At 34.2% G+C, this 15,597-nt stretch overlaps 1 protein-coding gene across 2 annotated transcripts in view; it reads right to left on the bottom strand.

The window, feature by feature from the left end:
- Positions 1-15,597, bottom strand: part of MAPK8 (mitogen-activated protein kinase 8) — a 38,216-nt gene that overhangs the window by 3,289 nt on the left and 19,330 nt on the right. For both annotated transcript variants that reach the window (XM_024739078.1, XM_024739077.1), the window contains exons 5-10: positions 13,420-13,585; positions 9,636-9,707; positions 8,110-8,292; positions 7,667-7,791; positions 7,057-7,120; positions 3,873-3,950 (exon numbers count right to left, since the gene is read on the bottom strand). In XM_024739078.1, coding sequence (XP_024594846.1) covers positions 3,873-3,950; positions 7,057-7,120; positions 7,667-7,791; positions 8,110-8,292; positions 9,636-9,707; positions 13,420-13,585 — 688 coding nt within the window. The remainder of the gene's footprint in view (positions 1-3,872; positions 3,951-7,056; positions 7,121-7,666; positions 7,792-8,109; positions 8,293-9,635; positions 9,708-13,419; positions 13,586-15,597) is intronic.

The following is a 15,597-nucleotide window of genomic DNA, read 5'->3' as shown; positions in this document are numbered from 1 at the left end:
ATCCAGCAATCCCACTCTTGGGCATATATCCAGACAAAAACTATACTTTGAAAAGATACATATACCCCAATGTTCACTGAAGCGCTATTTAAACAGCCAAAACGTGGAAGCAACCTGTATGTCCAACGACAGATGAATGGATAATGAAGATGTGGTACATATATATACAATGGAATACTACTCAGCCATAAAAAAATAACAAAATAATGCCATTTGCAGCAACGTGGATGGACCCAGAGATTACCATACTAAGTGAAGTAAGTCAGAAAGAGAAAGACAAATAACATATGATATCACTTATATGTGGAATCTAAAATATGACACAAATGAACTTATCTATGAAACAGAAACAGACTTACATAGAGAACAGACTTATGGTTGCCAAGCAGGAGGGGGTGGTAGGGGAGGGATGGATTGGGAGTTTGGGATTAGCAGATGCGAACTATTGTATATATGTATAACTGAATCACTTTGCTGTACACCAGAAACTAATGTAATGTTGTAAATCAACTATACTTCAATAAAATAAATTTTAAAAAAAACTACTGCCCTAATAAAAAATGCTCTATGATATCTTCTCACTGTAAAGTCCAAACAATCCTTCTGGTACATCTTGTTTTAAAGCAAAAGCCAAGACGAAGATTAAAATCATTTTAATTCAATGGATCCTCAGTTCAACTGCCCCATTTGGTTACGTGACTTGCCGAGCCACACAAGTGCCCCAGTTAGGTAAACTCAGGTCTTGTTATTTCAGTTCTAATAAGTACTTGGTAAATGCAAATATAGACTTATTAAACACGAAAGTAGGGGGAGACTGTTTCCTTTACCAAAAGTATAGCCTAACAAGCATTTCCTGGATTTTAAAAAGCAACAGGAATACTTAACCTATAGAAAAATCCTCTCAAGGGGGTTGGGTCAGGAAGGGAAGGGAATGACACCGTGGGGTTGGGAAAAGTTAAAGGTGATTCATGCACTAGGTAAGTGCTTTTGAACTACATGAGCACTAAATAAGAGTCATTTCAAATTTGAGTATATTAAATAATGCCAAGTTATACAAAAGTTCCTAAGAACACATTCATGGAATGAAAATCAATGGTTTTCAAACTGAGCAATAAGAATAGGGGTGAGTTTCAGGGACCCAATGATGTTAAAACTAAGCAGGTTGAAAACCACTGTTCCAGAACGCAGCACCTCATTGTTTGAAATTATCCCTCCTTTGTGTCCAATGACAAGCAATAAAAACACTTAAATATGAAAGGTCCTCTGAAAGCTTGTCTTCAAATCTAACAATGAAATAGCTAGGGAATGAGAATAGGCAAATCTTTAGGGCAGTGGGGCAGGGATTGGGAAACAGAAAGGAATGGAACCACAAGGGATAGAGCAGGTGATGGGAGGTACACTGGGAAAGAAAAGCAGACTGGGTACTTCAGGCCTAATAGAAGAGAGAAAAAGGAGAAATGTGATAACCTTCTAGACCCAAGAACCCATTAGGCTCCCAGCCAGAGTGAAATGAAGATACTAAACTTTTAAAAGTTCAATTTGTACACTACAGAATGCACCTTTTCTGACTAAAGAGTATACAACATTATGGCTAGCTTCAAAGACCTGTACTGAAACATTCAAATCATAAAAGGGTTCTATATACTTTTTCATGCCTCTACTTCTTTATCCAAATTTTATTTCATCCAAATTTTTTAATGTAATAAAAATCTTTTTTTTTCTCTTGAATTGATTTTTATTTGAACATCTTTATTGGAGTATAATTGCTTTACAATGTTGTGTTTTAAATGCATCATAATTAAACAGTTAACTTTTCAATCTGAAAATCAAAACCTAAGGAAAAAAAAACTTGTTTACTTCTGACCTTTAAAGTAATATATTGGGTTGGCCAAAAAGTTCATTCGGGTTTTCCTGTAAGTTACAGAAAAACCCAAACGAACTTTTGGGCCAAGCCAATAGTAAATTCTCAATATCCGGACAGCAATAATGTGGAAAAATCTTTAATTTCAGATATCTGGGTCATTTCCCTCTCAGTGACTCCACACACTCAAAGGTATGCAAAATCATTTTAGTATTAGCTAAACCAAAATAAAGATAAGAGGCAATCCAGAGGGAAAAATATTTACTTTTTAAAATCAAGTCGAAATGGTATTGTGATTATCTGATATTCTGAGTCATCAAATACTTACCTTCTGTTTTTGCATATAATCAAGAACTGAATATTTTTATAACAGATTAATTTACTAACACTCTCCTTTGCCAGATATAACTGAGAATCCAGAAAATGTCTAGAAACTTGCAGTCCTGTCCTTTCCACTGACTTATTTTGTAATCACAGTTAAGTGTTGTCTAGGATTCAAATTTTTCACTTATAAATTAAGAACAAACACAACTGCTCTATCTATCTCATGAGATTATTAAGTTTATTCAAACATTTGACACTTAGGATGTGCCATTCACTAGGACAGTATGCTAAAGTATAAAACTTCCCTAATAATGGACTTTTCAAATTCCATTCAAGCCTCCATCATGAACAATTCACTTATATGACTACTGTATATCAATACAAAGCTAATTAACTGAGTTATTAAAGCATTTATAAGATAGCTTTTGTTACAGCTAATTGTAGGTAAAAAGCTGTTGAAACCAATTTATGTTTTCAAGAGGATCTATATTAAAATTTGGAAGACCGCATTCTTGATCAAGGTTTAAAAAACAAAGAATTAAAAGAACTCAAAATATAACCAAAAATGTCATAGGAAGCTACAAAAATTATTTAAACAAATATATGTTTATAGTACAACAAAATGGGCACCTGAAACTATACCTATATATCTTACTTCATTGATGCTAAATATGATATCCTTTTTTTTCTTAGAATGTATAAGAATTTTAGAAGGATTAAAATGGCATAGTTTCACGCAAATTCAAGACCTACCTGTTGAAACCTTACTCAGCCTTCAAGGCTCAGCTCAAATTTAATCTCTTCCCTAAAACTGCCCTATTATCTGTTGCCAGCCATATGGGATGCTGGAAAAACCATGCCCTCTGAAGTTACTGATAAACACGGCTTCAAGTATTGCTTTTCCACACAAAAGATTTGTAGTCTTACATCATTTAATTTTTCTAAACTTGTTTCCTCATCTGTAAAATGTGCACAACAACCCCTTCCTCAGGGTTCTGGGGGGCTGAATGAAACAAAGTACAAAAACTATCAGTGTCTGTCATGTAGTATGTACTTAATATGTACACGTTACCTGTCATTTAACTTTTCCTTTAAATTCTTTATGCTTTAACAAGTACTAAAATTTAATATAAGATGAGCTTATGATAAAAGAAAATGTTTAACTCCTGCAAACCAATGTTCTTAAGAGCTAGAATACCTTCTGACAGCAGTTTTAATGCTACTGCCTTAAACAAATCAAAAATACCAAAATGAGAAAGAGGTATCATGTACAAAATTGGCATCCCGTACAGAATTTTGCCATGAAGTTTTAGTTTATTTATCCAAAGTAAGGACTGTTAAATCACAGAAAGGTAAATATATTGAATTGTGATAAATTTCTTCTTTAAAGACAACAATGCCAACAACCACCAAAAAACGTTTTAAATTTCTGTTCTTCAATGGGATGTCAGTATCAAAGAAAAAGATATGCATTTTATGAAGTCAGTTACTGATATACTAGTACAATGTACTGATAGAACAGTGTACCAATGCTTTCAAATTTACCACAGAAATTGTATTCCTTATACTTAATAAACTTTGAATACTAATGGTACTAAATATGGAAAGAACTGAAGGTTTCAGGCCACTGAAGACTACAACACAAGAAGTAAACTGTAATCTTAACTAAGCTTATATTGTAACCAACCTAAAGGAGAGGGCTGCCCCCGTATAACTCCATTCTTGGTTCTCTCCTCCAAGTCCATAACTTCTTTGTATATCAATTCTGAAAAAGAGGTGAACAAAAACTTTTCAAAGTCTGAGAGGCAATCTCCCAAGATATGTATGTTTTAAGTAAAAAATTTTTGCACACACTAAGTACTTCGAATGGTGTTCTTGCAATGGCAGAGGGTCCAGAAGTGTCAGCCTAAGATTCAAAGGTGTTAATAACAATTTCTTGATCCTCAACCATGAATTATACTGAAAGAAGCAAAGTCTCTGCTGTAATATTCCAGAAGTTGGATTAAGATAGAGCTGGGGTTAGAAGCTTTATCTTTTTTACTCCACCAACACTTTGTACTATACCATATCATTCTGTACAGCAAATGCTAATTTAATTCTCTCAGTAAGGGCTTGAATCAAATTTGTCTTTAACTTCTATTTCCTGAGCCCTGGCATTGTACCTGGTACACTGTAGGTACTTATCCAGATATCTGTTAAAAGATTTAAATGCAAGAGTATGTGGAACCTTCTTTAATCAGAATAGAAATATATTTTTATTAAAGGAAAAGAATCAGGTAACTAACTATACTTTAACTCCTTCTGAGTTGAAGCATGGCATGCTATGACTGTCAATAATTTCTTCATGAGAATCTTGGTCTTTAACTAGGCTTCTGGACAGTGGGTGGACTGCTGGGAGGACTACTCCAACTGAAGAGTAACACCAGATCCTGCCCTGCAGTGTACGTGCCTCCTGCCCTGTATTCTTCTACGTGATCCTGATGTCAAGTGTGATGTGCCTTATGAGTCTGAATGCTGACTTAAGAAGAACCTTCTGGTGGATCCTAACATTGCCATTATTCATCATCATCTCTGGGTCATAAAATCCTTTGAGAATTGTATAAAAGCAATGAACCCTCTTCTGAGAAAAATGTATAAACAAAAATTGTTGCACAGAATTTCAAGGAGTCTGTAATTCTTTACATTAAACTTTCAATAAATGATTTCTGATCACAGGGTATGGCAACATTTATGTTGATAATAAGGTAAAACAAGTGGATATGTTGGGATGAACAAGAGCTGGAGACGCCTAAGCTTGCTTGCGATGGTAACCTACTTGGGCTGGGAAGAAGAAAAATAGCAAGTCTTGATAGAGGAAAGAATGGGAGATGCTTTTCTTTAAAGAAACAAAAAGGAATGATAAGCATTCCAGATAGGAGGATTAAAAAGAGAGAGAAAATACTCCTTTGTAAAATGGGACTGAGGCAGAAGAACCAAAGCTAATCAGGAGTACTAACTAGACAAAGCAATCTGTAGTTAATGGCTCTGGCAATGAATTTTTCTGTTATGATGCTAAAATTCTTAAGCAGATCTTGAAAAAGGGAGTTTGTAGGTAATTACTAAACGGCATTTGGGGCTAGGAGAAAAAGATACAGAATAAAGATAAACATGCTTACAGTAATCAAAAATCCCAGATATAACCATATACAAATGAAAATACAATGTTTCACTGATTTTAAGATGTACTTTTTTCACAGTTTAATATCTTTGAAACTGGGTTGCATCTATAATCAATCGTGCAGTACAACTGGCATTGTTTCTTCTTTCTTAGTGGTACATACTAGTGTGTTTTACAATTGGTGGCCTATTAAGATTCCATGAAATACCATAAATGTTTATTGTAAATGTAATGATATATAAAAATATCAGGTTAGATACTTTAATACATACTCTGATCTATAGTTTCTATACTCCTGTATATTACATATATAGATGCACTAGGTTCTACCCAATTCTATCATTCTGGTGGGCTCTACAGAGTCTAACTATATGTCTCCCAAAGTCGACTTAGCGAAAACTAATCTCTGGTTATTCCTAAGAAGAAAGAATCAAATTCATTCCTCCCAAATAAATCTGTAGATGGATTACATGCTCCGGTTTATATTGTTGCCTTCCAAGTATTTAGGTTCTTAGCTCTTAATAACATGTCTTCTGTCTACCTGATTTTAAGTGACTTGTCCAAAGTCATGTAGTTACAAAAGTGGTCAAAATATAAAATGACAACAATATAAATGGAGGCAAGCAGGATCTAAAAATTACCTGGCTGAACTGTCCCAGGGAATCTTTTAAAGAAAGAAATATTTTAACATTGCCATGACTTTCAAAGCATTATTAACGTTCAACCAAAGTAAAAAAATAAAATAAAACTATTAGATATGCAAAGATTAAAAATTAACTCACTCTGTTGGTGAGGGTGGGGGTAAAAGAGACATTCCCATAAAATGCTGATGGAAGTGTAAACTGCTACAATTTCTCTGGAGAGTAATCGGAAATAACTGAAAAATGACCTTCGGCCCAGTGAATCTCCTTGTAGGATTTTTCTTACAGGCGTGTTCTCAGATGTGCACAAGAACACTGCAGAGTTGTTTGTAACAACAGACTAGACACAACTTAAATGCTCTTCAAATGGTTGTTAGATACAGAACCCTGTGACCCAGGCGAACAGCAGATCACTAACCGGCTGTTAAACCAAATGAGCCAGGTATATGGAGCAAGAGAGAATAATCTCTAAAATATACGATTATATCAACAAAGCAAGTGTGCACTGTATACACCCATATGTGATTCAAACAGGGTGGGAGAGGGGAAGGGGGAGACATCAAACACACAAGTTTGATTTTTTTTTCTTTTTTTTGCGGTACGCAGGCCTCTCACTGCTGTGGCCTCTCCCGTTGCGGAGCACAGGCTCCAGACGCGCAGGCTCAGCGGCCATGGCTCAGCGGCCATGGCTCACGGGCCCAGCCGCTCCGTGGCATGTGGGATCCTCCCAGACCAGGGCACGAACCTGTGTCCCCTGCATCAGCAGGCGGACTCCCAACCACTGCGCCACCAGGGAAGCCCCACAAGTTTGTATTTTTGTAGACTATGGAAGAACGTAAAAGTTCAAGAAAGCACAAATGTGTCTTTGTCTGGGGTGGGGAACAAAGACACTGGGATTAAGTCAGTGAGGGAAGGAGACATACTCTCTACTTTTGTAAAAATATTAAATCATATTATTAAATATCAGTTACAAATAATAGAAAATATCTTTCATTTCCCTAAAATGATGAATAAATCAACATAGAAAGCCAGAGCTCTTTCAGCTTCATCTTAAAGAATCTGGTGAATGTTACCTTTCCACTCTTCTATTGTGTGTTCCCTTTCATCTAACTGCTTGTCAGGTATCTTTGGTGGTGGCTGAAAAACAAGGCAACAATAATTGAGTCAGTTTATTGGGAGTATATAAATTGTTTACAATTATTTGAAATGTTAGCCAGACAGAAGGCTTGGAAAAATACATCATTAGGCCAAGATTGATCAATGATCAAAACTGATCTTGCGTAGAGAGAACAGTGACAGGAAAAAAGATGTTTAACCGTCTTTTTCTTTTCTTCCTGTTTTTGAAATGGTCACATTTTATTTATATCATAGAATTGTGCTATGCTTTGGATATAATAATTTGTTTACAACTAAGTTAAGATGTTTTCCCGAAGTGTTCAACATTCTAGCTCAGCATACAAGGTATCACGGCAAAAAGGCAAGAAACGTGTGGGGACTTTATTTTGTGTAGGACGTACTTGGATATGTTCATTCTCTTAAGAAACTTTTCATGCAAAAACAGAAAAACACCATCATCATTTATTTATATTTTTATTTAAAATTTTAAAATATCCTCCAAACCTAACTTTAATTCTAACTCTAAGGGTACAATATAGTCTTCAAACATTAAAGAAAAGAACTTACAGCTTCTGCTTCAGAAGGATCATACCAGACGTTGATATATGGGTGCTGGAGAGCTTCATCTACAGAAATCCTTTTAGATGCATCAATTACCAGCATTTTAGATAACAAATCCCTTGCCTGACTGGCTGCAAAAACAATGAGACGTTAATGTACACGTATCTCATAAAAGCTTTAAAATTATCAATAAATTTCAGAATCTTGAAATTATCATTTATTAAAAAATGTTTTAAACAGAATAGATTTACTATAAAATTAGGTCATACATATGATTAAAAAATATAAAATCACAAAAAAATAACTAAAAACAACTAAAACCTCACACTGTTCCATTACCCAGAGACAATGTTATGTCCCATGAGAATATGAATATACCCTCATAAACCCCCTCCACAACCACCCACCCACCCACAATGGAATTAAAGATATATGTTTATAAAAAGTACCTTTAAGTTTATTGTGTTCCGAGTCAGCTGGGAAAAGTACATCAGGGAAGAGTTTCTCAAAGCTATATCCAGCATATTTAGGTCTGTTTTCAACATAAGTCCTTACTGTTGGTTGTAGTTTCTTCATGAATTCAGGACATGGTGTTCCAAGCTGTTCAATAACTTTATTCCACTGATCAATATCTAATATCAAGTAGCTAAGAAAAAATACTGTGTATCTAATGTTCAACATATTAGTCATATCCATATTAAAATAAGAAAATGGCAATTAAAAAATCCTAAGAAAGAATGTGGCAGTTATAAATCTTACAGCCACCTTGCAAAAGGCAATGGTTGTAGGTGGACAAAAAGGATCAGTAAACAAGCTTTGTTAACCTTATTTATTATGTGCATGTGTGTGTCTACTAATTTTATCATAAAAATGGAAGCTTAAATTCTAAATCCTTATATTCTAAATACACAAATTCTAAATACAAATGATAAGTGGCTCAAAGAAAAATGACAATTACTACCCATAAGGACGCTAAATGTAAACTGTACATAATTTTAGAATACAAAATTTGCCTTTCCTTCCAGCTTATCAGAAAATGTGAATGCATTTCCGAGAAGATAGGAAATATTTATTACATGTCCTGCATTTTTTGAGTTTTCTACACTAACAGAAAACCAGTAGCAATAAAAATGATGGCATTTCCTTTTGCCATTCTTTGTTCAGCTTATGTTAGTAAAATTTTTTTAAAGCTCTGAAATTTAATAAAATGACTCAGTATTTTGGTTAAGGTGTAAGGTTAGAATTCTCTGGTCTCTTTCCTTCCAATCTTTAGCGTTTACACCTCAAACTCCTCCCCGTGGACTAAGACCTAAAACTTTCTTATTGTAACCCAGTGAATATGGTTTTTCCCATTCCTCTTCCTAAAACAATTCTAAGTTTCACTAGCTGATAGACACATAACAGATCACTGTTATTACAAAGATTAGTAGTCAGTCAGATGAACAAAAATCATGACCCAAATCTACTCATCACCATGTAAAATTATTACTGCTGAAATTCTCAGATGAAAAGATCAGTAAGTTATGTTGAGTAATGAGACAATAACCAAAAGACATAGAACACACAGCACATTAACAAAAAAGGAAGTGGGGAGGATAAAACAAAAGGATGACCAGAAGCAACAGACAATTCCAAAATTCATATTATGTCCTAAGTACTTCTAGACTTACTCAAGTGTATAATTATTAGAAAATTTAATACAAGCCATGACTTTTGATTTAGGTTAAATAAATCAACTCAAAGCCAGCAAATAATTGTGGATAATTAACCTGAGCAGTTTTCAGAATTAACATATGAAACAACAAATAAATTAGGGAAAGGAAAGTCTAAGTCAAATAGCAGGTGGTATTTTTAGAGTAATTTAACAATACTTTCTTATTAGGGAGAGACAAAATACATTATACCTGACCAAGCTGAAGTGCTGTCATACATTTTGACCTTTAGAAACTACATTTTAGGCCAAAGATAAGGATACGATCAGTACCTGGGAACAAAACACCACCTTTGATCATTTCTCCCATGATGCACCCAACTGACCAAATGTCAACTGAAAACAAAATGCAATGACATTAACATAAAGATTTTGGTTAAAATAAAAAAATATATATAAACATTAAAAAAAATCACACACACCATGTATACTTCAAAATTATAGAAAGCAGTATAAAATAAAAATGAATGACAGTGAATGTGCTCTAACTACCAGCAGAGACTGTATTTCCTACTGCCAGATGCAGCCTACAAACATTTCAGCTTCGTATCGTATCTCAACCATTTTTGAACTATAACAGCCACAAACTTTACGTCTGTTTAAAAAAACCCACATGTATGAATGTACACTATATTCATTTTCATTAGAGAACATAAGGAAGTTCATCACCTAACTAATTAAACTGCTGCAGCAGCACAAGGATACAGTCCCTTCCTGGAAAGAGGATTTTGTGGCAAACCATTTCTCCCATAATGCACCCCACAGACCATAAATCCACTATATGTTTGCAGCACAAAAGAAGGAAAAGCAAAGCAAAAGGTCGTTAAAATCAAAGAAGCATAATATGACTGCATTATATAAAAACTGCAAAACATCACCAAAAGAAAAAAGTGATTTTAATTTTAGCTAATGGAATAATTTAAAACACAAAATATTTGTCAAAAGGCTTTGATTCACAAAAGCAAATGTGAAGTGTGGCGTTTTAACTACGTATCTAATTTAAAGTGAGAGCTATGCACAGAAATCACATAATTTAAAAAACCTACACATTTTGCCCCTGAAAATTTATTTATAAAATATGAAAAAGAACCAAACACAAATAAGTAAGGCTGCAAATGTACATGAGGTAGCAAAATTTAAAAAATAAAATCTTTGTACTATTTTGAGGTTCAACTGTGCATTATACTCTCTCTTTAAGTCAAATAAAAGAAAAAAGCATGAGCAGAAATAATCTAGTATATTAAAATACTTAAGAGAAACAATGTTTCTATGAACAATTACAGTTTAAAAGTTAATCTAAAGCTCTTCAGAGATTTTCAAGTTGGAGTTAATAAATTCATTTTGAGGTGCTATGTTTACTCTGAATTGAAGGTCATTTTTCTCCTTGGCAACACCGTGCTGCATTTACTCTACTATTCCAAAAGGAACAAGTGCATAGAGAACGAACAAATAATCAATTAAAAAAACTTAGTAAAAGATGTATACTTCATGTTTTCCACCTAAAGTGTTTTAAACCCATAGAACCAAAACGCTTTTGGTTTAAGAAGTTGGTTTCGGCTGAATACAGTATGAAATTTCCCACAGATTTATTATCTACAGAGTCTCCTAGTAGACTTACTGACCCTTGCCAACTTTAATTTTTTCCTTTTTTTTTGTTGGCCACGCAGCATGCAGGATCTTAGTTCCCGGCCAGGATCAAACCCGTGCCCCCTGCGGTGGAAATGCGGAGTCTTAACCACTGGACCACCAGGGAAGTCCCGTGACCCTTGTCAACTTTAAATGAGAGCTCTAGTCAATACTGAAAAGAATCTGCTAGACATAGAAATGGGCAATTTGAGGACCTCCACCTGTTTCATTAAAATTAACCACATACCCTGACATTTTATATCTTTGGGTTTGAAAATCAGACAAAAAGAGTAGGTGCTTGCAGTTTAATACAAGAGGAGAATGAGCAATTTGAAAGGAAAGCTTTAGAAACTTGCATTTTTTTTGAAGTTTGAAGGAGGCCCCAATTCTCTAATAGCAAAAGAAGAAAAGGGCAGGAATAGATGTTAGAAATATATCCTTTACCAATACAGGAGGACTTGGGAACTTAAAGTCAGTACTTTCTAATACACTCATAAGGAGACTGCCAGTTCATTACAGAATTTTAGGAGCTAGATTAGGAACAAATTTTAGAAATCCTGTGGAACTAAAGTTTCTCTAAAATTTCACATTACAATACATACAAATCTTTTTATATTTATGGCATAGTTCAACTTTCAAGAATAAAATTTTAGAGGAAAAGAACATTCATAAATCAGTTCAGAGAAAAATTTTATCCAGGGTTTTCATTTTTTGGCAAAAATCTATGAAAATAATTTTTCCCTGTGGACTTTATAGAGAATAGCAAGCTTTAGTTAAATATTCAGGACACAACTTATGTACATAATCTTAAGAAAAACATCTTAAAACAGATTTCAAAAGCTGCAAGCATGAGAGAAGATATTGTCTGGGTTAATGAAGACTTTCCTCAGAATATGATAAGCCTGATTCATACATAAAGCAAGTTTTACAGGGTCTAAATGCTCAGTCTATTTGGCAGTTTAAATATATTCCATTATCTCACACTTTACAAAAAGCTTTGAGCCGGCTTTCAATAAAAGACATATAAAATAAAGTTGTTAAAACAGGTGGGGGTGGGTGAAAGGTGTTAATAAAAGGCAGAAGTTCTTATGTTTAACCTTGCTGGCTAATGTAGTTATCATAATTAAGCATTACATTTGACTCAGTTTCCTGGGGCCCAAAAAAAGAAAAAAAAAAGGCAATAAGGTAGATCTATATAATTCTTACCTAAGAAAGGAAAGCATGTCAATTCTTTACATGACAGTTATTCTTGGTGCTAATTTCTGGTAGGGAGCTCCCAAGATCACAATTATAAGAGAGAGTGCCACATTATACATTATCTGTGACAATCAATGGTTTTACAGCAAATACAAAAACAATCTTCATGCCGGTCACTTAAAGCAGCAATTCTCAAAAAAAAAAGAGTCTAATACTAAATCTAACTCACTGGGTTTTACAGGGTATAAGGCAATTTAGATAAAGAGTAAGACAACAGCATGTTTATTTAAGAACAAAAGAATAGTAGTAAATATTTAAAGTGTTTTTAATAAGCTCAGAAAAGAAAATTAAGCTAAAATCCTCAGTTCAATGTTATCTTTTATAAAAAAGAATCCCCAAAATTGACTTGATACAGTTTCCTGATTCAAAGTGAACTGTTGTTTTAGATTCTTTGCTAGAAAAAATGTCTAGGTCCTATTCTAGTAAGTATCTTGGATTAAGTTACCACATTTAAAAAGTTATAGTTTAAGTCAATAAAATCCTGTGTAGATTTATTCATCTCTTAAATGACTGAGATTCAACAAAATTTCTGAAGTATAAATATATGTATATTTATGCATAATTTTTTTTAATTCATGAACTACATGCCTGATAATGTTCTTCAACGTTGATTCTAATGCTGATACCTATAATTGACTATACTCGCACATAATAATGCCATTTCTTTAAGGCTGGACACAAGGTCTTTGATGAAACATTGTTTTCTCTGAAAGGCAACCTTAAATTAATTATCCATCAGCTCTGCAGAATGGCTTTATTGCAGCCCTTAAAGTTTGCACTAAGTGCTACTGCTATTAACTTTAATGTCAAATGTGCAAATATCATTAATGCAAACTTAAGATTTCTTGAGCCCATGTTAGAATGCTCATTTTCAAGTTACAGGCAAGAAAATGGTATATATTCTGTTACAGGGGCCATGGCAACAAATTCTTTATCTAATGGTAGTGTTGATGATTATGTATTTGTATTTAAATAAACAGGGGCCCCAAGTTTTTCCAAACATTTATGACAGGATTTGTAGTTACTTTCAAACTCTTGATAAACATCATTTCATACAGCAATACATTTAACTCTACGCACTTCAATTTAAGTATTTACATAAGAAATGTGATAAACAAAAGCAAATAAATCAGAACAGTATTTCAAGTAAATAGTGTTTGCTGACCGTTTTCTTTGTAGCCCATCCCTAGGATGACCTCAGGTGCTCTGTAGTAGCGTGTCACTACGTAAGGTGTCATCATAAAACTAGTTCCTGCAGTCCTGGCCAGTCCAAAGTCAAGAATCTTCAAAGTGCAGTCTGATTTTACTACTATATTACTGGGCTTTAAGTCCTTCAAAAATAAAAATTAAAAAAATGGCTGCTATGACATAAACAAATATTTTGCAGTCCACAAGTTATGAGATCATTTATAAAACAATTCATGGTTACTGTTCATTTTTCTCACTGTTATCACTGCACAGATTCATCATAATAGGCAAATCTGAGAAATTAGCTTGATGGCATTTTTAATTTATGAATATATACAGTTATTAGAAGTTAGTAATGCTTTATTTGCTAGAAATTATGATTAGCTAGAAACTTTCAATCAAGTGGTGTGAAAGCAATTTGGAAAGGCATCTCAAAGCTCATGTAAGAACTATTACAGTAAAAGTAAGAGAGAATCATAAAGTTAGCGTTTATATGCACTTGTATACTAAATTACCAGCTTTTAAAAGATCCCATTTTAAAGTCAAAACAAGCTTTATATAGATACTATATACCAACAATGGGCCATTCTATGTCAACCCAAGCACATGTCACTTGACCTTTCAAACTGGCAGACGTTCAACTCTAAAGGATCGAAGTCAGTCCTTCCATCACTGATTTCCCACCCGAAATCGTACAAATTTGTTCATAAAATTTTTGACTGCCAGTTGAGGTAGGACACCATTGTCTTGGCGCCACTAATCCATAAAATTACTTGCTGTTGATGCTACCAAATAATGTCTTTGTGAAGAATTTCCCACCTGAACCCAACCTCAAGGAATTCTGTGCTACGATCATTAAAAGGCAGCAGCATAAACACTCATGGCTTCAAGTTCAACCCATGAACTTGCTAGCTCCCATGAATTCTATTATGAACCAAGAGACCAAAGAAAGCAGGAGTATGATTCACATACATTGAATACCAGTGATTGATGTAACACAAAACAAAGCTGGCCTGAAATAATTACTTTTGTAATGTCTATATCCAGAGAAGCATGTATGCTGTCTTTAGCATATTTTGATATGCAATCATGGATGGGTTAGGCGATATGTAATCTATAGGTTTTATCAAATTAAAAATAGATATCAACAGGTTTATTGAAACAGAAAATGAAATTTTCATTATTGCTATCCTGTAAATACGTTGTCACTATTTCCAAAATATAATATCTCTGCAAAGTAACACTGCGTGTTCAAAAATAAATATTATGAGCCTTGATACTATTTCAATGTCTATAGTGTTGGTTAATGATTAATGGCTCTTCATACTACTGCATTCTAGTCTAGAAATAAGATTTCAACCTTAAACACTTTATTTTGGAAAGATTAAGAACAAAATGCAATTTTTAAAAAATAGACATCTTGTTAAGGAAAAGAAACTGTCAAAAAAGAATATCATCTGAAATTTATCCTTGCATATCAAGATGTACCTTTCTATAGATGTTTAAGTTGCGTTGCTATCTATACCTGTGAAGAATAACTGAACTTGTATGAATGTGTGACAGAAGTAGTGGACTAACAATATTCCACCTTCTCTCCCACATTTTTCCAGCCTGTGATTAATTCTAGTCAGTGGGATGTGAGTGGCAATCAAGAATAGAAGGGCCAGTACATAACATCCTTTTGTCTCTTGCCCTGCTTTGGTGACTAGTAACATTCTAGATATTGAGCTGCTGAGCATCTATGTATGGCAGAGTCCTCACCCCACTAGGACCTGTACTGGACACATACTGTGGGAGATAAACCTTGGTTGTGTTAAGCCACTGAAAACTCAAGTGTTTATTTATTAATAACCTAGTTGTGATATTGTGATTTATAATAAGAAAACCATATTTGGTCATTGTCCCAATTACTGGCACAGAGCTCCTAGAACCCCTGGAATTTCCTAAGTGATAAGAGCAATAAAGGTGAAAGGAGTGCTTTTTGTTATTCATAAGAAGTACCTTTCAACTACACCAGAGTTGATTTAATAAGGTTACTTTTGGAAAGTTCCAAAAGATGAGGCTGGTTGCCAGGGAACCAACAAAATAATTAGAGTGTTGAAACTTTCAGTCCCACAGGCCCCCAGACCACCTGGGAGGGGAGAGGGGCTAGAGA

This window comes from Neophocaena asiaeorientalis, unplaced genomic scaffold, assembly GCF_003031525.2.
Source record: "Neophocaena asiaeorientalis asiaeorientalis breed wild unplaced genomic scaffold, Neophocaena_asiaeorientalis_V1.1 scaffold202, whole genome shotgun sequence".
NCBI lineage: Eukaryota > Metazoa > Chordata > Mammalia > Artiodactyla > Phocoenidae > Neophocaena > Neophocaena asiaeorientalis.
This window is presented reverse-complemented; position numbering and strand designations above follow the sequence as displayed.